The sequence below is a fragment of the Heloderma suspectum genome, chromosome 5 (assembly GCF_057233095.1).
Source record: "Heloderma suspectum isolate Gila_16-S chromosome 5, 16-S_ref, whole genome shotgun sequence".
Lineage (NCBI taxonomy): Eukaryota > Metazoa > Chordata > Lepidosauria > Squamata > Helodermatidae > Heloderma > Heloderma suspectum.
The window spans coordinates 153,584,441-153,608,721 of NC_139462.1; the positions used below are offsets into that span (position 1 = coordinate 153,584,441).

A 24,281-nucleotide genomic window follows, 5' to 3' on the forward strand; every position below is an offset into this window, starting at 1 on the left:
TTTGCCCAGGATGAAGACAGTTTTGAGTTAACAGCTGTATTTTAGATTTACAAAAATGGAGGATCAACAATTGTCTGCTACTTTCTTCTTTGCAGTTGTTCTAGAGAAATTGAAACTTTGAACTATCACTTCACCTGGCAATTTGAATGTCTGCAAACCCTCCTCCATATCATCTTAAGACTCTGACCATGCAGACATCCTGACTAAAATATCCAGTCAGCCTTTGTGTTCCACTTCAAGAGTCTCTGTGCATATCCAGTTATCAAAACTGGGTAGACCTATTTAATTCAATGGGACTTAAATTAGTAATGACTATTTATTTCAATGGATCTACTGCATGACTGTGTCTGGGTCCCACCCAGACTTGTGCTTGAAGATAATCCTAAATATATAACATTTCTGTTTTGACATGAACAGCAAGTGGTCTGGAGGAATGTTTTTACATTGTGTCTCTCCTCCACTCTCTCCTCATCCATGCCACCCCACATCAATCACCTTTTCCCAAGATGGAAGGAATTTAATGCCAGAAGGTACCATTTTGATAGCTGGATATGCACGGGGACTCTTGAAGTGGAGCCAGTAAATTATTTCATGGATGATCACAGAACAAGCTTGAATCATGAGACATGGCTCAAATGAAGGAGATGCATAAAATACTATCTGAAGAGGCCAATGCATCAATATTGTTTTTACAAATTAGGAAATAATAAGAATGCATTTCCCCCTTCACACTGTAGTAATTTTACCTGAAATTATGTAGCCTGAAAAGATTAATGATCTATGAAGAACTAGGTTTAAGCAAATAATAGTATAAGAACATTGTATTATGCTTTAACAGTTAAATTTATGGTACAGCCAGAGCCACCTGAACTGGTAGGAGAGGCAAAGTAAATACAGGGCCTAGCTTTTAAAAGCATGTCACAAGTGGTCATGTCTATGCTGGCAATTTTCCATACACACACACACACACACATACACACACATACACATAATATATACATATACATATACATGAATGAAAGATAGTTGGACTAACAGAGCTAAACATTTCGGTTTCCATCCTCATCAGTAGCTGTGATGTTAAGTGGATACCAAGAGTGGCAAGTTGGAGTGCTGGGACATGAAAATTCCTAGGGAGAAAAAAACAGAAGTGTAACTGGTATAAAACTTATGAATATATCTATGTGCATAGATGTGTGTGGAACACCGCCAATTATGGAATTACAGCTGCAGAGCAATCCATAGGCATAACAGAGGCCTCCAGGGTAGATGTGGCACCTCCCACCAGCGGAGGGAGGGAGTGTGTGTGTGTGTGTGAGAGAGAGAGAGAGAGAGAAAGAGAGAGAGAGAGAACCTCACTCTCTTCACCTAACTTTAAATTACTGAATTCAGTTATGGTGTAAAAAGCAACCTTATTGGTGTCAGAGTTATTTCCACTCCACCTAGTTTGCTAAGGTCAAACTGACAGAAATTATTTCTGTCTGAAATGTGTAAGCATGGAAAGATAAAAAAGCTGTTAATGGCATACTATGCACATTGGGCTGGGACCAGATTTAGGTGCATGCAACTGGATTGGCGGAAGCAGACTTCCCCACTCCCTCCTCCCCAACAGAGCCCCTCCAGGCCACTGAAAATGCTACATAGAAGGTTGCAGGAACCTGCTAAATGGGGTAGGTGGGGGGAAAGGGGATCCCCCAAAACTGGGCAGGGGCACCTTCTATGAGCAGAGTCTTACATCAACTGAAGACAGATCCTGGATCCAAGCCATTATTTTGCAATATTAAGCATAGAAAGCATTACAAGCATGAAGGTTCCATTACCTATTTATATTGTACATGAAATTTGATAATGATACAAGGAATTACATCAGAGGAAGTCATTTCCACCTTGAAGCTTGAGGGTAAAATTTCCACTCCTATATATGGGGTGGAAATGGCATTCCTAATTTGCATGAACGAATACATCGTTACTGATCAGTAACATCATATTTCATAGGCAGGCAGGTTAACTTTATTTGTATGACGTATATTGCTAATAATAAATCATCTTCAACATTCTATTACACATAAACATATTTGTGTTTTAGGCTCTCCAAGTCAACATCGCCAAAGACAAAATTAATGCTTTGTATAGCATGCTCTACATTAGATGATCCATGAACAGCATTGCGCAAAATATCTTTTGCAAATTTAGCACGCAGTGAATTAGGATGACTTTCTTTTGCTTTATCTGGATCTGTTGGTCCCATTAACTCTCGCCATTCCTCCACAGCATTTTCTTTGGTTAGAATCATTACCATTGATGGACCTCTGGAAAATCAAGACACAACCATTTATGAAATGAGAACAAGATCTTTCTGTAGCTGTGGGGACACTGTTTTTTTGTGTTGACATAACTAGTGTGCCATTCTGGGCAAGACAAGCAGAGCTAGTCCAGTTGGGTGTGTTGCTCATGATAATGGCTGATCACAGCATAACAGAGGTAAAAGTTTATCCTAATGTAACAGGCTCCATGGTAGACAAATTATACATGGCATATTGGTGACTTTTTTCCTGCTTTGCTGTATGCACAATTGACCCATTCCCCATTTATATAAAATGGGTGCAGAACCTCGTTCAGCCCAAGGACCAAATTCAATTTTGGGGAAGCTCTCTGGGGCCAAATTCCAGTGGTGGGTGGGACTGAACTTAAAAGGGAGTGGGGCCAAGGCAAAAGGGCTGGACCCAAAACAACAAAAATACCAGTATGTTTTAGCTTAAAGCACTTACTGCCACTAACTAAGCCCCAGGAGAGGCATTTCAACCTTTTAGAATGGGGGAAAACTGTGCAAAAGCCAGGAAACCACCAAGCTATTGATGGTCAAGGGAGGAGGGGGTGGGGCCAGGAAAGGGGGTGTGGCCACCCAGGGAAACCCAGAGGGCTGGATTGGGACCCCAGGTGGCTGGGGATGATGGGGATTGTAGTCCAACTCATTTGGAGGGCATCAGGTTGGGGAAGGCTGTTCAAAGCAACTAAAGTACCGTTTAACATTCTAGAAATGGGGTAGCACAATCAACTCTTAAGGTGTCTTGCTCTCAATCTAGGCTGCTAAAATGGACAAAGGACTGAAATTGGAGCCATTAGTGGTGCTGAAAACCACCAGGGATCCAATGGTGGAAGGTGACAGAAGCATGCAATTTTTCTGACAATCACATTAAACTAGGGCTGTGCAGGGACCCTCCGATCCAACTCAGAAGCTGCTTTGTGGCTTTGGAGGCTGGCCCAATTCGGCTTGGGCTGATTTAGGGGGCCCTCAACCCGACTCAGCCCCAAACCCAAAGCAGGATTAGGCCATCCGAATCCTGTTTAAGCCCTCCCCCCCGATGCCCCTGCACAAACCCTCAGCTCCTTACCTGGGCTGCTGCCTTCCAGGGCTCAGGAGCTGGCAGCAGCAGGCAGCAGTGGCAGCAATGATGGTGGTGGTGATAGTGGTGGTGGCAGCAACGGTGGTGGAGGTGGCCTCCACCACCACTATCACTGCCGCTGCCTGCTGCCGCCAGCTCCTGAACCCTGGACGAGCACTGGCTCTTTTTGGCGGGAGGCACCATTTTTAAAATGGCGACTCCCTGCAACAAGAGCTGGGTCACATCCAGGGCTCAGAAGCTGGTGGTGGTGGGCGGTGGTGCTGATGGTGGCAGTGGCAGCGATAGTGGTGGCGGAGGAGAAGGCGGCAGCAGTGGGCAGTGACAGAGGCAACAGAGATGACGGAAGTGGCGACTCCTGTGAGTCACCTCAAATAAGGAGCTGGAGGCCCATGCGCAGCTGGGCCAGGATGCTGAACCTCTGAAGCACACCGAGCTCTTCAGAGAGCCTCCAACCCTCTCTGGGTCACTCCTTGCCCCCTCCGCGTCACCTGGGAAGGGGCCTGAAATGGCCCAAAGCAGCCCGCTTTGACTCGGGGTTCAGGCCTCGGGCTGAAGCGGTGCCCAGCCCTACATTAAACCTTTGTGATGTTGGGACTTGGACTACTTGGAGAATTGACAATGTAGAAGAAGGAGAATAAACTGTAGGGCATTAGCACTCAGGAGATATTTTGACAAGTTGCCTGGCTACCCAGAGCCCCTTAAATGTAATGCTGGCATTCAACAATTGTAGTTTTCTTCAGTTTTGTACAGGTTGGCTCCTAAATATATAATGGTGGCTCCTAGGAATTTGTAATATTTTTTCAACCACACCTAAGGATAAATTGTGCATAAGCCAATGGGAAGGCACATAAGTAGTGCAATAATGACCAGATGCTCTTTTGGGAATCAAGGGCAGTGGTTCATTCCCAAGCCTTTTACCTAGGGAACTCAACACAAGTCCTTTTCCTTTGTTCTGAACCAAAGTGTAAGCCACCATCCACCAGTTCCTTGTGTTGCATTATTTACAGCACTCTGTGCCACCTCTATGACAACCTTGAGTGCCCCCCCCCAACTGCCACCAGAAGGGCTTCTGAGGAATGTCCTGCCCTGAAGAGATGGGAGAAGAAACAGATTAGGCTTGAACTCAAAAGAAGAGAAAGAACAAAAAGAAAGAAAAGAGGAACAGGCCAGCAAAGAACAGGCCTGTCCAGAAGGACAATAGATGGAGTGCAAACTTGAGTTCAATTGACATATTCCCACCCATCTAGGCAACATCACCATCATGCTTTTTTCATCCTCCCTCCCAATCCCTTTCCTTGTGTCTCGTGTCTTTTTTCGATGGTGAGCCTGAGAGCAGGGACTGTCAGATTGTTGATTCTGGTAAGCCTCTCTGGGACTCTTTTGACTGAAGACTGGGATAGAAATGCTTTGAGTCAACAAATAAATAAACCTACTCACAACACCCCATGCCACCATTTGAGAACTGTTGAGGTCCTACTCCATCCCTGAGCTAAAGCAGATGGGCTAATATGGAACTGTTCTTTGATCTTTAGATTGGATGGGCCTCTGAAGTGGCAGAATGCCTCTGAATACCAGTTGCTGAGGAACACGAACAGAAGAGCACTGCTGCAGTCATCTCCTGCTTGTGGGCTTCCCCTAGATATCTCGCTGGCCACTGTTGGAACAGAATGCTGGCCTAGACTGTCCTTTGGTCTGATCCAGAAATGGCTCCTCTCACGTTCTCAACCTGTTGGTCTTCTCAAAGGGCAAAACCCAGAAAGGTTCAGATGCTTTTTGTCTGCTCACTGAGTTCAAAGTTATTTCTGCTACACTTCTACTGTATTCCATTTCAAAAACCAGGCACTTACGTAGACATATAAGCCACAAGCTGATCAAAAAATGGTTGTCCTTCATGAGTTTTATAAAACTGCGCTGCCATCTCGGGAGTTATGAGCATTTCCTTCTTTTCAGATATGATAAATCCAGCATCTTTTACTTCATTTATAATTTCATCTGGAATGAAAAAAAGTAAAGGACAACTGGAAGCTTACTTCTGGACAGTTTCGGAAGTAGAGGGTCTCACCTGAATTTGGGGTGTTCAACAGTTATATGACAATCCTATATACTAATAGCAAACATTATCCAAGTATGGATCCCAAGCAGCACCATGCATGCACAAGAGGGAGGTATCAGCAGGCTGGGGGAAACCTAAAGCTTGCAGAAGTATGAAAAATACTTATTTCTAAAATATTTAGAAAGAAACTTTAAGGTTGAGGGGAAGACGCCAAAACAGTTCAATGAGGTCTGAGCATACTCAGTGGGCACAAAATGTTCCGGGGTAGGGTGGGGGAGACCAGAAAAATGGGAGGTGGGGATTGAGTATCCTGGAAAAGGACATGGCTGGCTACTGCAAACCTGAACAGGAGTACTTCAAATTGCAGTTGTCATACATAATCAATACGTAATCATGTACACAATCAATAACAATAAAGCAAAGTGCATCAGAACTGCAAGTTGTAAATTCACATTCCCAGTGGACTGAAATTGCGTACCAACAGCCAGTCCTCTTTAAGACAGCAAATACATGCTGATGAACCTTTATACAAGATTGTTAACCCCCAGCAGTAATTAATATTCTGTTGCTGTAAAGCAGCAGTTACAAATTTCAAAGATTGTCATTTTTGTATTGTCTCAAGCCAAATGTCTGTGGCAATTCAACACAGGCCTAGTACGTTATAATACTCATCTTCTGCCATACTGTCTTGCTGTAGTTGCTTTTTAAAGTCAGTGGGTTGGATCCAGGTTCGGCCTTCCACAAGAGGAAGAACTCCATTTACAGAAGGTCCCTCTACCCAATTTTCAGGGATCCTTCTTCCCCTACACTCACACTCACCCACCACAGCTCATCCCATTCAGAGGGATCTCCCAACTCTGTGTTGTGCCTTCAGTGGGCTGGCCTGGAGGACCTGCTGTGGGAAGGAGGGGATGGAGAAGTCCACTTCCATCCGCACAGTAGATCCAGCATCATTATCCTAACCACCAATAAGAATATCATATGGGCTTTTAAAATTAAGGATTTTAAAAAATACTTGGAGATGAAAAGCATTTTATACACTGTGGACACACCCTCATGTATTCCCCAAACATGTGTAGGGCGAGTGGGATCTTACCCAATGGCCATTCTCCTGAACATGGCCACATCCTCTGGCAAGCACGTTTGGCATTAAGAGGAAAGGCCTGTGCTCACATAGGGCTCTCTCTCTCATTAACACTGGATGTGTGACCACAGGAGCAGCTTGACCAGGAAGCGCATCAGGGTTAGGAGTGGGGCTAGTAAGTGCAATCCTGCTCCCTTCCTAATTTGCTCATTACATCTGTGCAGAAGGTTGCATGTACAGTACTCATATTGTTTACCTTTGTGTTGGTCAAATGCAGAGGGTTTAATGACAGCCAAAGTGTTTTCCACTGGGAAGAAGAATTCTAGTTCTTTTGCAGCTTGATCAGCAGTCGAGCTCCCATGCAGCTGATTGATAGGTGCACTATCAATTGCAAACTCAGCCCGTAAACTAGGGAAAGCAAAAGCAGTACATTAGATGGCTGACACAGAAGCTTCGTGTTCCCAAGTTATAACCTCAAACTCTCCTCCAATGATGATTTTATTTTAAATAGAGAAGTTATAGAACTACACCAATGTCTTTGATAACCATGAGGGACTGTTATTTCTCAGGCCTCTGTGTGCATGTGTGTGTGTGTGTGTGTGTGTGTGTTTCACAACTGGAAGAATTCCAAATTCATGTTAAACCACCCCCCACCCCACCCTGGCCAAATGCAGAAAGCTACATCATTGCCTCAAAAGTACTAAAAGATTAAGCACTGGTAGTCCTTTTGGGGTGATGTTAGAGCCATGGGATGGGTATACCTGTAGGTGTGGTTTAGCTAACACTTTTCTCCTCCCCATCTTCAGTAGGTTTGTGCAGTGCTCTGCCCTGGCTTCTGAGATTCCTCTGTCCTGCTGAGCTGAAGCCAGCAGGGCAGGAGGAGTAGTGGAGGCAATCTTTGCCTCCCTGTCTTCCAGTTCATTTTCACTAGATGGGCTTTTTAGCCTGTCTAGCAATGGCACTTTAGAGGGGGAGGGAAGGAAGCTGGAGGAGGATCAGGACAAATCGTATCCAGGCCTCTCTGGTCTCCTCCCCAATTTCCCCACAAGAATGCCCCCTTTCCCCCTCTCCGAGGTCAATTTTCCAACCTTGGAGAGGCACCCGGCACAGTTCTCTCTGTACCAGCTATGAGGGGGTGGGACAGGGGGCAGATCTCCAACTCCCCCTTCCAAGGTCGGAGCTGTGTCTCTGACCTTGGACAGGATTATCCAAGCTATCCTATGTTCGCCCAGGGACCATAAGCTTGCTCTCTCCAGGTATTGCCAGTTTAAAATATTACAGAAGAATAGAATCTTTTTTATAATACTATGACCACTAAAACATAGTGGCATATTAAATGCCAAATAAAATAATAACACATAGCGTATGTTGAGTTTTACCCCATATGCTTATGTAGGGGGTAAATTTCGCTCTTCACAACCTCATTCTTGTAAAAATGTCAGTGCAGTACCATTTTTAAGGAGGTACAGAATACCTGTATTGTAGCTTATGACAGTATGTTTGTCTCCCAAGTAAACAAATGGTTTGCTACAAGTACACTTGTAGGCTCTTGCAAAGCCATTCAGGTAACTCACAATATGATCTCCCACAACTTGCAGAAGAAGTATTGATTGCTGTCCAGATGATGGCACTGTTGTTACATGTGTAACAACATGACATGAACTTGTACATTTAACGAGTACAAAGATAGCCATCTTCATTGCTCAGGATGCCATTTATTAATATGGTGCAATTCTTTCAAAAGTTACCTTGTTGGGCATTGTTCCTTTGCTTCCTCAATTGTCTTTGGCCCCAGCAAACTTCTCCATTTTTGTATTGCATTTTCTCGTACCAAAGCAAGCGCAAGGGTTGGCCCACTGTTCAGTGCAAAAAGCAGCAGAATTTTTTTAAAAAACAAACTTTTATAACCTCAAAAATATCTTTGCTGGGTGATAAGACTATTAATGCAAATTCAGTGTAACTTGGATAGAGTTTGTTCATTCTGGAATGATTCTAAGCACACATTATTCATTCAAAAACCTGAAATCAAGGTTTTCAATGAAGTAATAAATCAGTAAGCGACTAGTCAGTATTAAAGAGTGACTATAAATGCAATGTCATCACTGGTACAGTGATATATTTCATATTTTAGAAATATTTAAAGCATTAGCAGCAGAGGTTGTCACACATCCATAGCATTTCTGGCATATATATATATAAATATAATGTTATTTGTAAAAGAAAAACAGGTAAACAGGAGCCTAGCATTTAAAAAAAAACTTACAGAACCCATTCACAGAATTTTATCACAGGAAGAGACAGTATTCTCTCCTCGTCTGGAAGTAATCTCAACTTTGTCCAGCATTCACCCCAGAACCTGGTATAAACTGACTGTCAGTCTCAGCACAAGATACCTGTAACTCCATCAGTGATACCCATGCCATCATTGGAATGGCTAAATTAAACTATAGATCCACCGTGACTCATGATGTTAAACACCATGAAGTTATACAGTGGACAGTAATATGATTCCCTGCTCAGCTTGGGAGCCCACTGGGGCAGCTGTTGAGAGATCAACTCTCCGAAAATGTCTTGTGGACATGAGGTGCTCATCCCTGAATTGCAGCATATGTATATAAAACATTATGTGCAATACATGTAATCTTGTATTCCTATGTATTATATACATTCCTGATTAATATTTGATCCTTACCCTTTGAGGGAGTTTCAGAGTTATTGCTATATTGTGTAAAATAAAATAATTCCCATGTTTAAATGTGTTGCTTTTCCAGTAGTGTACCTAGTCATTTGTTCTAGAAGAGCTGGGAAATAATCTTGACCTTCATGCTCTTTGTAAAATAGTCGTGCTTGCGCTTCAGATAGGACGATTTCCCTTTGCATTGCTATTTCAAAGCCATCATCCTCAATCCTTTTCAAAATAGAATCTGCATACAAAAGATTATAACAGTTAATAGTTGCAGTATTTTAACCCTACGGTACTTTATGGATCCATCATTCCTGATTGAAGTGGCTGGTGCTCCCAAAATGTAGAGATACTGCAAAGCTCACCTATACTGCCAGGACACTCCTAACACATCTTACTGTACTCTATACCTACCCAAACATCCTCCTATCTGTTTCACCCTCCTATCAGCCATGATAGCTAAATTAAACTTCCATTTTCGGAGGTAGTTTACCTCTGAATACCAGGTACCGAGGACAAATAACAGATGAAAGTTGCTGTCTTGTAAGCTTACTAGCTACAATTGGGAATAGAGAGATGGACTTGATGGAGACAAGTGAATTGCCAAAGGCCACAGAGGCTGAATTGGAGCCCCAAACATCACCCCTCCCCAAAACCAATTTCTCTTCAATTAACTTATTTTCTCATTAATGTCCCACTCAGACCCCACAATCAATTCCCCTTCAATTAATTTCCCCCTGAAACATTAATTTCCCTCCTAGATCCCCCCAAATATATCCACCCCCAAATCTATACCTCCCAAGAGTCCCACTCTGAAAACATATTCCTCCCAAATTAATTTCCTCTTCCAAAAATGCATCATTGAATCATAGAATCATACATCAGTAGGGTTGGAAAGGGCCTATAAGACCATTGAGTCCAACCCCCTGCTCAGTGCAGGAATCCAAGTCAAAGCAACCCTGACAGATGGCTGTCCAGCTTCATCTTGAATGCCTCCAGTGTGGGAGAGCCCACCACCTCCCTAGGTCATTGGTTCCATTGTTGTATTGCTTTCACAGCCGGGAATTTTTTCCTGATGTTCAGCCGGAATCTGGCTTCCTGTAACTTGAGCCCATTATTCTGTGAGCTGTACTCTGGGATGATCAAGAAGAGATCCTGGCCTTCCTCTCTGTGACAGCCTTTCAAGTACTTGAAGAGTGCTAGCCTATCTCCCCTCAGTCTTCTCTTCCCAAGGCTAAACATGCCCAGTTCTTTCTGTCTCTCCCCATAGGGCTTTGTTTCCAGCCCCCTGATCATTCCCTAATCATCCCCATATTCCCTTCATTAATTGCGCCCTCTGCTTCTGCCCCCACAAAAAGAAAGAAAAACCCTCACTTTTTTCACCACTCATCCAACCGTCTCTCCTTCAGGCTTAATCCAACTGTAGTCCAATCCTATGCTTCTGTTCTCTCAGCGCCACCTCTAGCTTAAAGAGGCAGGAGAACAAGGGCTCTAAACGTCATCAGTGGGTAGTTGGCCAGTCACCTGCATCAGGATGAGCCAAGCTCACTCACCTCCTTCCCACGATCCATGCTGCCCAACAACACAGGCTTGCATATACAGTAATGCTCAAATGTCATCTGTAGGAGCAGGCAGGTTTGTGAAACCTTCTTTTGCATTGGTGCTGATGCCAGTTACCACAGAACCTCAAATGTCCCAATTTATTTAGGTTGCAGTCCTATGGGATCCACCCTTGATACTCGTAAGCCTCAGAGGCTTATGAGTATCCAGTGCAGAGCGGGAGGCACAGCAGAGGCAATCGTCATCCGCTGCCACACGCTTCTGCTTTGCATTTCAGCTAGATGGGCTTTTTCGCCTGTCTAGCTGAGGCGTCAGGTTGGGGGAAGGAAGAAGGCTGGGGAGGGAAGGAGGATTCCTCATAAGCCAGCCTCCCTGGTCCCCTCCCCTCCCTGCTCACAGGAACGCCCTCTTTACCTTGTCTCCAAGGTTACTTTTGTGACCTCAGAGAGGCAGCTGGTGAGGTTCTTTCCATGATGGCGGGGAGGGTAAGGGTGGGGGGAGCTCAGATTCCTGGATCCAAGGTCACAGACTTTGTCTAGGAGCCATGGATTGCTCTCTCCCTTAGTTTGTGTTTGCTCGTCTATGATCAAGATCCTGGCTTCTTTAACAAACCATAGTTAAAGTAAACTATGGTTTAGTGTTATGTCTGAACACAGCCATAAATGTGTTGAGTAGTAATTCCCTTTCCCCAGGAAGTGGTGGGAATTGTAGTTATGTGAGGAGACCTAAGAATTTCTAATAGCACTTTCAGCACCCTCACTAAACTACTGTTCCCAGGATTCTTTGGCATAAACCATGATCTTTAAAGTGATATAAAACTGGCATAAGTTTGTATTATAGATATTGTCTGCCTGAGAATGTACATGCTGATTGCCTTTTCAGTTGTACTTTATTGTCTTTTTAAGAGGCACAAGCAAATGACAAGGTCATGAAGAAAAATCACAAAGTGGAAACTACAAGTCCAAGTGACTCATCACTGAAACACAAATTAGCAGTTCAGATTTAAGGAAAATAACTGTAAAGAAGTGATCTGATGATTTTGGTTCTTCTCAGTGCCTCTGCCACTTAATGACTATAATGTCTGTATATCTTCGTTCAGTACAAATGTGCTCTGGTCCTCTATCCTTTTGGATAATTCCTAACTCTAGATCTCATAGTATAAACATGCATGAAGGCAAAGACTCCTACTTTAAACCATAAAGACCTTTGGTATGTTTACAATTTACAAATAGCAACTTCAGAGCATGATTGTCATCAGGACTGCAGTGTGGGGAAAAAAAGGGTTAAAATGGTTCTGATCCAGATCAGTCCTCTCCCCAGCTTCTATTTTAAAAAATATGCAAGTGGAAATTATGCATTTAACATAATGGGCTTTTCTACAAGAGGCATTTATTGTGCGCTCATCATTCCCTATTCACAGTTGTTTATGGGCCTTTTAGACAATGTAGTGGCTCTCCAGTTCCACATCTGTTTTTAAACAGCACTTTTCACAGGTTTTTTTAGAACAGGGAAAAAGTGTGGCATTTAATTGTGAAAGTGAACAAAGCATAATCTCCTCTTGTGTATTTGTACTATTTTGCTACACCACAGAGCCACCTAGAGGTTATGTAGCAGAAAAGCAGGAAAGAAACTACTCCTCTTGTAGCACCCAGATCTGAGTTCTGGGATGAAACCAAAAGCAGATACAGAGGATTAACAGCTAATTAACAGCCTTGCGTAGAAAACCTCACCATGTGGTTTGGACCTGATTTACAATTCTCTTCCTGTGATCTCTCCCATGGGTAGCAATAAATGTAGTTATTACTAGTGCCATGATGAATCATGCCCCCCATTTTCAGGAATTTTTTCTTTCACTGTGAAAGAGGCATTGTGGCTCTTTAGCGGGGAGGGGGAGCATTTTGAATAATTTTTGGCTTGGAGAGAGGGACAGGGTTTCTACATACCTTTTTAAGTTTGGGAGGTGGCTGAAGGATCGTCTTTCTATTGTGGGGGGGGGAGGTGTAACTTGGCAAATGCCCCAGCACAAGACTCTTTATGGACAGGCCTCTCCAGCCAGCAGCCCTTCTTGAACTGCTATGAGACCATGCTCACTCCAATCAGGCATTCAGGAAGAACTCCTGGCTTGGAGAAACTTCTTTGCAAAGAGTCATGGGCAAACAAGAACAAATGAGACTTTTGGAGTTTTAGAAAAACTTGCTTGCTCTTGTGATGTTGCTAGGAAGAACAGAGCCTTTCTAAAGCACTAAAAGCCCCATTTACTCTTGCTTTGCAGAGAAGCTTCTCAAGCCCGGGAGTGCTTCCTGAATACTTATAGGAGAGGGTGAGGTCACGTGGTCTCATGGAAGTTCAGAAAGAGCTGCCAGGCTGGAGAAGCTTCTCTATAGAGTCCTGGGCTGCTCAAAGTGCAGAGGGTGTTTTAAAAGTTAAAAATACAAATAGAAAGAAGACCCCTCTGCCACCACCTACACTAAAACAGGTAAGCAAAAATCCTGTCCTCCTTCCCAAGGAGAAAGTAATTGGAAATTCTCACCTCCCCAGCCTCTTTCACCAGAGTTTTTGTCCCGCCCTTGCCCCCACAAATGCCGAAAATGGAAGAATCAAAATTTTCGGCACAGCACTAGTTATTATTCCTCCCATGCCCAAGATTCTTTTATCTTCTCTTAAAACAACACAACTTCCTGGCCTCCTTTATCACAACTTCTCCTAAGAACCTATCCTCAGTCTATTCATGCACCTCAGTCACTTCTCTCCTTCTGCCTGGCAGATTTTCCTCCCAGCTCACTGAATAACCAGTCAGTGAGCTGGAAAGTTCTTGTTGTTGTTGTTGTTGTTGTTCAGTTGTTCAGTCGTGTCCGACTCTTCGTGACCCCATGGACCATAGCACGCCAGGCCTTCCTGTCCTGCGCTCTCTCCCGGAGCGTGCTCAAGTTCATATTCATTGCATCCGTGATGCTATCTAGCCATCTCATCCTCTGCCGTCCCCTTCTCCTTTTGCCTTCAGTCTTTCCCAGCATCAGGGTCTTTTCCAGGGAGTTTTCTCTTCGCATTAGGTGGCCAAAATATTGGAGCTTCAGCTTCATTATCTGTCCTTCCAATGAGCACTCAGGGTTGATTTCCTTTAGGATGGACTGATTTGACCTCCTTGCAGTCCAGGGCACTCGTAAGAGTCTTCTCCAGCACCACAGTTCGAAAGCATCAATTCTTCGGCGCTCAGCCTTCCTTGTAGTCCAGCTCTCACAGCCATACATTACTACTGGGAAAACCATAGCTTTGATTAGACGGACCTTTGTCGGCAAGGTGATGTCTCTGCTTCTTACTATGCTGTCTAGGTTGGCCATAGCTTTCCTCCCAAGGAGCAAGCGTCTTTTAATTTCATGGCTACAGTCACCGTCTGCGGTGATCTTGGAGCCCAAGAAAGTAAAATCTGTCACTGCTTCCATTTCTTCCCCTTCTATATGCCAGGAAGTGATAGGGCCAGATGACATGATCTTAGTTTTTTTAATGTTGAGTTTCAAACCAGCTTTTGCACTCTCCTCTTTCACCCTCAACAAGAGGCTCTTTAGATCCTCTTCGCTTTCTGCCATTAGGGTGGTATCGTCTGCATATCGGAGGTTGTTGATAATTCTCCTGGCAATCTTAATTCCGACCTCTGATTCATCCAACCTGGCGTTTCTCATGATGTACTCTGCATATAAGTTAAATAAGCAGGGTGACAATATGCAGCCTTGTCGTACTCCTTTCCCAATTTTGAACCAATCGGTTGTTCCATCTCTGGTTCTTACTGTTGCTTCTTGACCCTCGTACAGGTTTCTCAGGAGACAGGTAAGGTGGTCTGGTACTCCCATCACTTTCAGAATTTGCCACAGTTTGTTGTGATCCACACAATCAAAGGCTTTAGCGTAGTCAATGAAGCAGAAATAGTTTTTTTTTCTGGAATTCTCTTGCTTTCTCCATGATGCAGCGAATGTTGGCGATTTGATCTCTAGTTCCTCTGCCTCTTCGAAACCCAGCTTGTACTTCCGGTAGTTCTCGGTTCGCATACTGCTGAAGCCTAGCTTGTAGGATTTTGAGCATCACCTTGCTGGCATGTGAAATGAGCGCAATTGTACGGTAGTTTGAACACTCTTTGGCGTTGCCCTTCTTTGGAATTGGAATGTAAACTGACCTTTTCCAGTCTTGTGGCCACTGTTGAGTGTTCCAGATTTGTTGGCATATTGAATGCAGCACTTTAACAGCATCATCTTTTAAGATTTTAAATAGCTCAGCTGGAATACTGTCATCTCCGCTAGCTTTGTTGTTACTAATGCTTCCTAAGGCCCACTTGACTTCACTCTCTAGGATGTCCGGCTCAAGTTCAGTGACCGCATTATCATGGCTATCAGGGACATTCAGATCTTTCCTGTATAGTTCTTCTGTGTATTCTTGCCACCTCTTCTTAATCTCATCTGCTTCTGTTAGGTCCCTGCCTTCTTTGTCCTTTATCATGCCCGTCTTTGCACAAAACGTTCCCTTGAGATCTCCAATTTTCTTGAAGAGATCTCTAGTCTTTCCCATTCTGTTGTTTTCCTCGATTTCTTTGCATTGTTCATTTAAGAAGGCCTTCTTGTCTCTCCTTGCTATTCTCTGGAACTCTGCATTCAGTTGGGTATATCTTCCCCTTTCTCCTTTGCTTTTCACTTCCCTTCTTTCGTGAGCTACTTGTAAAGCCTCATCAGACAGCCACTTGGCTTTCTTGCATTTCTTTTTCTTTGGGACGGATTTCGTTGCTGCCTGCTGAACAATGTTACGGACCTCCGTCCATAGTTCCTCAGGCACTCTGTCTATCAGGTCTAATCCCTTAAATCTATTCCTCACCTCCACTGTATATTCATCAGGGATATGATTTAGGTCATACCTGAAAGGTTTAGTGGCTTTCCCGACGTTCTTCAATTTAAGCCGAAATTTTGCAAGAAGCAGCTCATGATCTGAGCCACAGTCAGCTCCAGGTCTTGTTTTTACTGACTGTATGGAGCTTCTCCATCTTTGGCTGCAAAGGACATAATCAATCTGATTTCGATATTGACCATCTGGTGACGTCCATGTGTAGAGTCGCCTCTTGTGCTGTTGGAAAAGAGTGTTTGCTATGATCAGCATGTTCTCTTGGCAAAACTCTATTAGCTTTTGTCCTGCTTCATTTTGTACACCAAGGCCATGCCTGCCTGTTATCCCGGTGATTTCTTGACTTCCTACTTTAGCATTCCAATCCCCTATGATGAAGAGGACATCTTTTTTTGGTGTTAGTTCTAGAAGGTGTTGTAGGTCTTCATAGAACCGATCAACCTCAGCTTCTTCGGCCTCAGTGGTTGGAGCATAGACTTGAATTACTGTGATGTTGAATGGTTTGCCTTGGATTCGTACTGAGATCATTCTATCATTTTTAAGATTGTACCCCAGTACTGCTTTTCCCACCCTTTTGCTGACTATGAGTGCTACTCCATTTCTTCTAAGGGATTCTTGCCCACAATAGTAGATATGATGGTCACCTGAATTAAATTCGCCCATGCCTGTCCATTTTAGTTCGCTGATTCCCAAGATGTCGATGTTCAATCTTGCCATCTCATGTTTGACCACCTCCAGCTTACCTTGATTCATTGATCTGACATTCCAGGTTCCTAAACAATATTGTTCTTTACAGCATCGGATTTTCTTTTCACCGCCAGACACATCCACAGCTGAGTGTCCTTTCGGGTTTGGCCCAGCCGCTTCACTCTTTCTGGCGCTACTTGGAAATACCCTCTGCTCTTCCCCAGTAGCATATTGGACACCTTCCGACCTGAGGGGCTCATCTTCCGGCGTCATCTCTTTTAGCCTTGTGATACGTTCCATGGGGTTTTCTTGGCAAGAATACTGGAGTGGGTTGCCATTTCCTTCTCCAGTGGACCACATTTTGTCAGAACTCTCTGCCATGACCTGTCCGTCTTGGGTGGCCCTGCACGGCATAGCTTATGGCTTCACTGAGTTACGCAAGCCCCTTCGCCACAACAAGGCAGTGATCCATGAAGGGGGGAAAGTTCTTAGTCTGCCTGAAATCCCAGATCCCATACCGTGCTTTTAGCCTTCGCACTGGTAAAACAAAAAATTCACCTATCCGCTGAACTTGCTGTGGTGAAATGGGGAACATTTGTTTTTCTCCAGGTTCAGCCTATTGTGTTTCCTGCTGGGATTGGTTGTGCTGGTGGTGGCACTGCATGGTGATTGGGCTTCTGGACTGAGTTGGGATTGGTCGGTGGGTTCTGACACCAGTTATGGCAGTTGGAAGCTGGGGGCCGAGGGAGGAAAGAGTTAGATGTCTCTTGTGTGCACGTCTTCATTATTTTACTCGGGTCTGAAAAAACTTGAATTGTTGTGACTGTTACTCAATAAGAAAATAAATACATTGTCATTTATCCAATGTGGGTTAGTGGAAGTCAATACCTACATGCACCAGAGCTGGCAGTTTACACAGCAGCAACATGCTGGCATTCTTGAAGGCACAGGGTAATAGATGGAAAATTCCTCAAGTGGTGGCAGCAGACTGGTAATACCGGCATTAGACCTCTCACTTCTACAGTGTGAGGCATCACACCCAAGTACCAAGCCTTCTCTAAACTGGCTTGCTGTGGATCCTCTACCTCACACTGATATCCACATTCAAAGCAAATTCTACTTGTTCCATATCCTGTGGTGCATCCAGACATAATAATGTGCTTCTACTGTGCTCTCGAAACGCACTCAGCATTTCCGGTTCTCCAGGATCAAAGTTAGGGGATTCTGCTTCTGCAGCAGAAGTAGGCTGTGCCACAGTGGTGATTGGTTGCTGGCTTGTGACGTCACAAATCCTCTCACTCCCCAGAGCAGTTTTCCATTGTTTTAAAAACTTAATTCCATGGTTTGTTCATCTCATCACCACCACCCAAAAAGAAAGAGATAATCGAACTCTTAATTGCTTAAATGAAAAAGGGGTGCTTTGAAAAAATTCAAAAATGTTTTCCGCAGCTGACCCTTACAAGCTAAGAATCAAAAGACCAAACTACATGTGATGCTAAACATGTAGTGCGACATAGTGTGCATCTTTTAAAAACTTTAAATAGTAGCTGCTGTGAAGGGGGAGCTGCTTAGGAATCTGACCACAACATGTGGGAAAGGGTTTAACCCTGCCTTCACATACCATGGTCCTGAAAAATTATGGCTTGTCTTAAACTTGTTCTAGGGCGCAATCTTATGGCTGCTAGACAGCATCTAGATGGCCATAGGATTTTTCGGTTTGTGGGAACCAAGGTTGGAGGCAGTGCTCCAAGCTCGGTTCCCAGAAATCGGACTCCCTGCCCCCTCCCCTGCCACCTTGTAGGAGGCATGATTCGTCCCTGGCTCCGCGCTCGGAGGAGCAGTGCAGAGCGGCTGAAAAGGGGGCATTCCTGGGAGCAGGAAGGAGAGGGGACTGCAGAAGCACTCGCACAACACTTCCTATGCGCCGTCCAGCATCCCCCCCCCCACTCCGAGGTGCCTCAGTTAGACAGCTGAAATCAGCTGTCTAGCCACAAATGCAGGGCAGCCGGGGCACGAAGGACAAGATTGCATTGCGGGAGCCCTTGAGGATTGCGCCCTTAATACGGACACTGTTTGGTGTTTTTCTGTTTGGTCTCATCTGCCCTTTTTTATCTTATTGCCTTTTGTGGGGGGGATGGACTGTTTTATTGTATTTTTTATTATTGTCTTAGGTACTTTACATAGAAAGGCAGGATATAAATTCAAATAAATGAATAAACAAAGCCTAAACAATATAATTCCTAAATAAAATGTAAAGATATTGAGTTGGATCCAGAGGTACCTTTCTGCAAGTCGAAGGCCTCCTCCACATGCAGAAGAGCACAAGATCCTCATGTAAGAAAATAAGTGAAATTCACAGGGGTGCTCCCCTTTGCACAAGGCATTGTGTGACCACAGGAACATAGGAAGTTGCCTTATACTGAGTCAGAGCCTTTGTCCATCTATCCCAGTATTGTTGACACTGACAGGCAATGGCTGTCCAGGGTTCCAGGCAGGATTCTTTCCTAGCCCTACCTGGAGAAGTAGGGGATTGAACCTAGGACCTTCTGCATGCAAAGATTGTGCTCTACCAATGAGCTATGGCCCATTCCCCACAATGTCTTTCACAGGTTCCAGAACAGTTGCACTTCTGCAATCTCTTGTACAACAGTTTACAGGGACTGGAGCATCTCCCGTATGAGGGAAGGTTACAACAGCTAGGATTGTCTAGCTTGGAAAAAGGCGAGGAGTGGGAGACATGAAAGAAATGTTCAGAATTTTGCCTGTGTGGAGAATGTGGATAGGGAGACATTTTTCTCCCTCTCTCATAATACTAGAACCTGGAATCATCCCATTAGGCTGATTGGTGGGAGAGTCAGGACAGATAAAATGAAGGACTTTTTCACACAGCACATAGTTAAACTATGGAATTCGCTACCACAGGATGTAGTGATGGCCATCAATTTGGATGGCTTTAAAGGGGGATTGGACAAATTCCTGGAGGAGAATGCTATCAATGACTACCAGTCCTGATGGCTCTATTCCATTTCCAGTATCAGAGGCAGAAAGCCTATGTACACCAGTTGCTGGGGAACATAGGTGGGAAGGTGCTGTTGCACTCATGTTCTGCTTGTGAGTTTCCCATGGGCAGCTAGTTGGCCACTGTGTGAACAGAATGCTGGACTAGATGGACCCTTGGTCTGATCCAGCAAGGTTTTTCTTAGGTTCTTTGAACAATGCCACTGCCAGATTTTTTTTTTTTCTGCCGGTACAGCCTTCCCTAACCTAGTACCCTCCAGATGGGTTGGACTGCAACTCCCATCATCACTAGTCAATGAGCATGCTGGATGGGGAGGGCAGGTGTTACAGTCCAGCACATCTGAAAGGCACCAGATTGGGAAAGGCTGTGCTAGTGCATTTCTAGCTCCAGCCTGTTAAGAATAATGAAAATGTCACATATATTTTAATTGTGCAGGTAGAAAGGGTAACAAACTTCACTAACGTCGTCTTTCCCGTAGCAGAGAAGGCCTAATCAAAGCCAAGGTTCTTTCAACAGCTGGGCCTTTCTTCGCCTTGGCAAAATCAGGAAAAAAGAAGGCAAGTTGCCTGCTTGCTTCTTCTATGCTATCCTGAACATCGCACAAATTTAACATCGCCTGGTTTTCCAAGGCCCCTTTCAAGCTAATAAAGAAGAAAATAATGTTAATATTTTACCATAACCTACCAGGACTTAATTAATCTATAATTTTTTTGAAATGACATATATAGATTTGGCTGCCAAATGACACGAATCTTGCTGGAATAGAGAGTCATAATTCAAAACATCATTTCAGAGGCAAAAAAGAGAGACATGGTGATAGTGCATATATTATGGGAAGTAAGGTTTTTGAATAATGAGGGAAATAATAGGCGGAGACCCTTATTGAAAGCCAGTAATCTACCTCCAGACTCACCCCAACTTTAGCCAAATCATGCCCCTCCCCCCAAGACTTCTAAAAGGAAGGTCATGACAAAAGCTAAAAGGAGACGGCCCCCTCTAGCTTCCCTTAAATTCAAACACTCAGTGAATGTTAGGAAGTCACTGGGTTAGATCCAGACTTAGTCACACTTAGAGTAGATGTATTGAAATCAGTGGGACTTAAGTTAGTCACAGCTAAGTCCCATGGATTTTGATGGATCTCCTCTAAGTATCACTAGGTCTGGATCCAGCCCAGTGAAGGTTGACTTTACTGGTAATTCTGGTAAGATTTTAGGAGGGCAGTGGGAAATAGCAGAAAATGGTATTTACTGTTAAATCGCAGACTGAGGGCACAATCCTATGCATATTTAGACAGAGAAAAGGACTACAACTCCCAGCATACCCCAGCTCGCATTGCTGGCTGGGGCATGTTGGGAGTTGTAGGCCTTTTCTCTGTTTAAACATACATAGGATTGCACCCTGAATGCCTTTGGGTAAATGACCAAAATTCATCCAGGTTTCCATTATTTTTGAAAATTCTCAGTTGTTTTAAGGGACATGGTACTCCAAGATGTTGACTTTGGCCTCTTCTTATGCCTCCAGACTGTTGCGCTTGATCCTAGTTATTCTTCTTTATCCTACATTTTATGATTTGAGATTGTAACAGTGCAATCATATACATGAGTACTCAGTCCCACTGAGTTTGATGGGACTTACTCTAAAATAAGTGGGTATAAAACTGCAGCCTGAGGCTACAACTCTGTACCCACTTTCCTGGGAGAAAGCCCCATTGAATTAAATGGGACTTACTTCTAAGTAGAATGTGTAGGATTGCGTTATATCTTTTCACAGGTCAGTGGCAGTGGTGATGTGTATGGGACATGATACAGTAAGAAAAAGCAATGGGTTTTGTATGGGGAAAGTGTTGGGAGAGACTTTTGTATGAGGTAGGGATGCTTAGAAAATTCTCTCCATGCAAAATTATTCCTGGGTTCTGAACTGTTGGATCTTGTTTCTGAAGTGCATGAATGCATTAGTCAACTGCCATCCTGATATTTTGGGTTACCAGACTTTATTCAGACTGCTATATGTGCATGCACGGTTAGCCATATTTTCAGTCTGTCTGTCTTTCTTTCAAGTTACCATTGCACACCAGTGGACATAATCATTGATTAAATTATCTCAAAAAGAAATCTTGATATGATAACGTGATCTCATCAAGATCCTTTTTTACACTGATTTAATCAATGCACATGTATGCAGGTGTACATCAGTAACCTGTAAGACAGGGGTGGGGAACCTCAGGCTTGGAGGCCAAATCCGGCTCTCCTAGGGTCCCACTCTGGCCCTCTGGGGTACCTCAGATAGCCATGCCCCCTTCCCCTGGCTCTACCCCCTTTCCTCCAACCACCAATCATTTAGTAGTTTCCCAGCTTTTGTGCAGTTTCCCCCACCCCCCATTCTAAGATGTTGAAATGCCACTCCTAAGGCTTAAGCTACAAGAGCCAGTGTGGTATAGTGGTTAGAGTGTTGGACTGGGACTTGGGAGATCCAGGTTCTAGTCCCCACTGAGCCATGAAGCTCACTGGATGACTTTGGGCCACTCACTGACTCTCAGCCTAACCTACCCCACAGGGTTGTTGAGAAGATAACATGGAGAGGAGGAGGACAATGTGAGCCAGCTTGGGTTCCTTGCAATTGGAAAAAGGCCGGGCATAAATGTAGTAATACATAATAAATAAATATGCTGGTATGTTTTGTATTTTTGGTTTCACCCCCCCCCATTAGCCTTTGACCCTGCCTACCACTGGAATGTGGGCCCCAAGAATTTCTCTGAAACTGAATTCAGCCCTTGGGTTTCCCACGCCTAGGTTTCCCACGCCTACTGTAAGAAAAAAAGGAAGAAAGGCATGCACTGAAAACAGCAGAAAATTATGTGTTGGCCAGTGCCAGATTTCATTTTAGAAATGCTTCAAGTTAAATCAGAAATAGGCTGAATAGGATGTGAGGCAGAGCACACCGACAGAATGATAACAGAACTGAATGAAGTAAAATCTGCTCGTCGATGAAGCACCCCTGAGATGTGCTGTTAAGTAAATCTCGAAAGAAGGGGCAGGTCTTAGATCCTGCACAAGTTATAAAAATACGCAAGCAATGGATTGGAGCCAGAAGTTAGCTGAATTTAGATCCTGTTGATGTGGATGGGACAAGTTAGTCATAAGCTAATTTATGTCCCACTGATTTCAATTGGAACTAAGTGCAGCAAACATGGGATTGGAACCAGATGTAGTCATATTTACGGTGGACCCACTGAAATGAATGGGACTGAAGTTAGTCATTACTAACTTAAGTCCCACTGATTTCAATAGCTCTACTCTAAGTATGGCAAGATCTGGATCCAACCCATATTATTGTCTATTATGTACTTGCAAAACAATTCCCCTGCCCCCCACACACACACACGTGCAATCTACCTGGTTGGCTTTTCACTGATAGGTCTCAGAAACTCTTCGGTCTCTGCTTCAGGTGGAGCGCCTTCCCCCTCTTTTTGCTCCTCCTTCTCCTCTTCCTCCTCCTCCTCTTCCACTGCTTCCAATTCTTGTACAAGAGGCATAACCTCCTGTGCATGCTTCCCTTCAGATACTATCAGAACATAGCTTGGTCCAGATAGCATAAATGAAACAAAGTCTTCAAATTCAGGCTGAAAAGGTGGGTGGGTGGGGGGGAGTTGCCATGAAGTACCAAGAGAGAAGTGGTTAACCTCACTGTGCACATTCATTTAGAGATACATTTCTCCCAATTATTATCAAGATACAAAGGCATCTATCGGGTAATATATCATTGCATGCGTTAGCTTATCTTCTGGTAATTCAATTCCAGTTAATTTGAAAAGATGGAATAATACGAGATTCTAAGATAATCAGCACAGACTATTTCATCATGCAGTGGGCAGCATCCACAAAAGTTTATGCCACAATATTTTGTTTAGTCTTTAAGGTGCCAAAGGACTCCTTACTATTTTATATATAGTAATTTGTGTTTTATCTGCATCTTTTCCCAAAAGAGCAATCCTAAAGGAAAGGAGTCCAAATGATGGAATGCTCTGATATCCAAGCCTCTGATCTATGCAAAGCTCTTCTGGGCTCTTGCTGGCAGGGTGAAAGTAACAACAGAGGAGATTTTCACCTTGTCATCTCTCAGCGGGGCATTTTTGTGTTTTTAGGGGGGTGGGGATCCATCCCATTGCAAGCAATAGGAGGGATTTCATTTAGACCAGCCCTGGCACTGCTCTAAATGTTCCCCCATGTAGAGGGTGTGGTTGGGGGCTGGGAGTAGTGGTGCAGCTAGTTAATTTTAGACTCTGGACTTAATGATCTTATGGGGGGGGTGGCGGGGGGGGACTTTACACAGCCTTGGGTATTACTTCAGTTGTGAAGCATATAACTAACATTTCTCTTCCCCCACTCCCAATCACCTTCCCATGCTTTACAACTGCTTCTACATTCCTTATATGTTACAACTACTTCTACATCCCATGTTCGCTAAAAGGTGGGATCAAGAAATGCCTGACTGCTGCAAGACCACTTCAAGCCTGGAGATGGTGGTATGGAGGAAGGAACTGGTCAGGGTCCCAAGCCAAGGGAAGGGCCTAAAGAGGTTGCACCTGATCCAGGGAAACAAAGCTGTGCAAGACAGGGTTTATTCTAGGTTGTAAGAGTAAGGAAAACAAGTGTAGGAAGGAAGAAGAATTGTTTCCTATGAACAGTAGGACACACTAACTTAGAGAGCAATCCGATGGTCTCAGGGATGTGTCCCTGGGGCCATAGGATTGATTAGAAACCCTCCTCCAACATCTTAGAGTGGGGCTCCATCCTTAGAGGAGATCTACTCTCAAAGCCCCCCCCCCGGCCCCTCCCAGCCACCACAGGGGTTTCTGTGGTGGCTTGCTCAATGAGGTTGGGCCTCCGACTTTATAGAGGGGTGGTGGTGGAAAG

At 44.1% G+C, this 24,281-nt stretch overlaps 1 protein-coding gene across 2 annotated transcripts in view; it reads right to left on the reverse strand.

The window, feature by feature from the left end:
• Nucleotides 1-601: 601 nt before the first annotated feature.
• The window catches only part of NME8 (NME/NM23 family member 8), a 55,621-nt gene continuing 31,941 nt past the window's right edge, over nucleotides 602-24,281 (reverse strand). For both annotated transcript variants that reach the window (XM_084857855.1, XM_084857856.1), the window contains 7 exons: nucleotides 22,761-22,987; nucleotides 19,831-20,009; nucleotides 9,321-9,465; nucleotides 8,290-8,397; nucleotides 6,798-6,949; nucleotides 5,252-5,396; nucleotides 602-2,309 (listed from right to left, as the gene is read on the reverse strand). In XM_084857855.1, coding sequence (XP_084713981.1) covers nucleotides 2,060-2,309; nucleotides 5,252-5,396; nucleotides 6,798-6,949; nucleotides 8,290-8,397; nucleotides 9,321-9,465; nucleotides 19,831-20,009; nucleotides 22,761-22,987 — 1,206 coding nt within the window. In that variant the 3' untranslated portion in view covers nucleotides 602-2,059. The remainder of the gene's footprint in view (nucleotides 2,310-5,251; nucleotides 5,397-6,797; nucleotides 6,950-8,289; nucleotides 8,398-9,320; nucleotides 9,466-19,830; nucleotides 20,010-22,760; nucleotides 22,988-24,281) is intronic.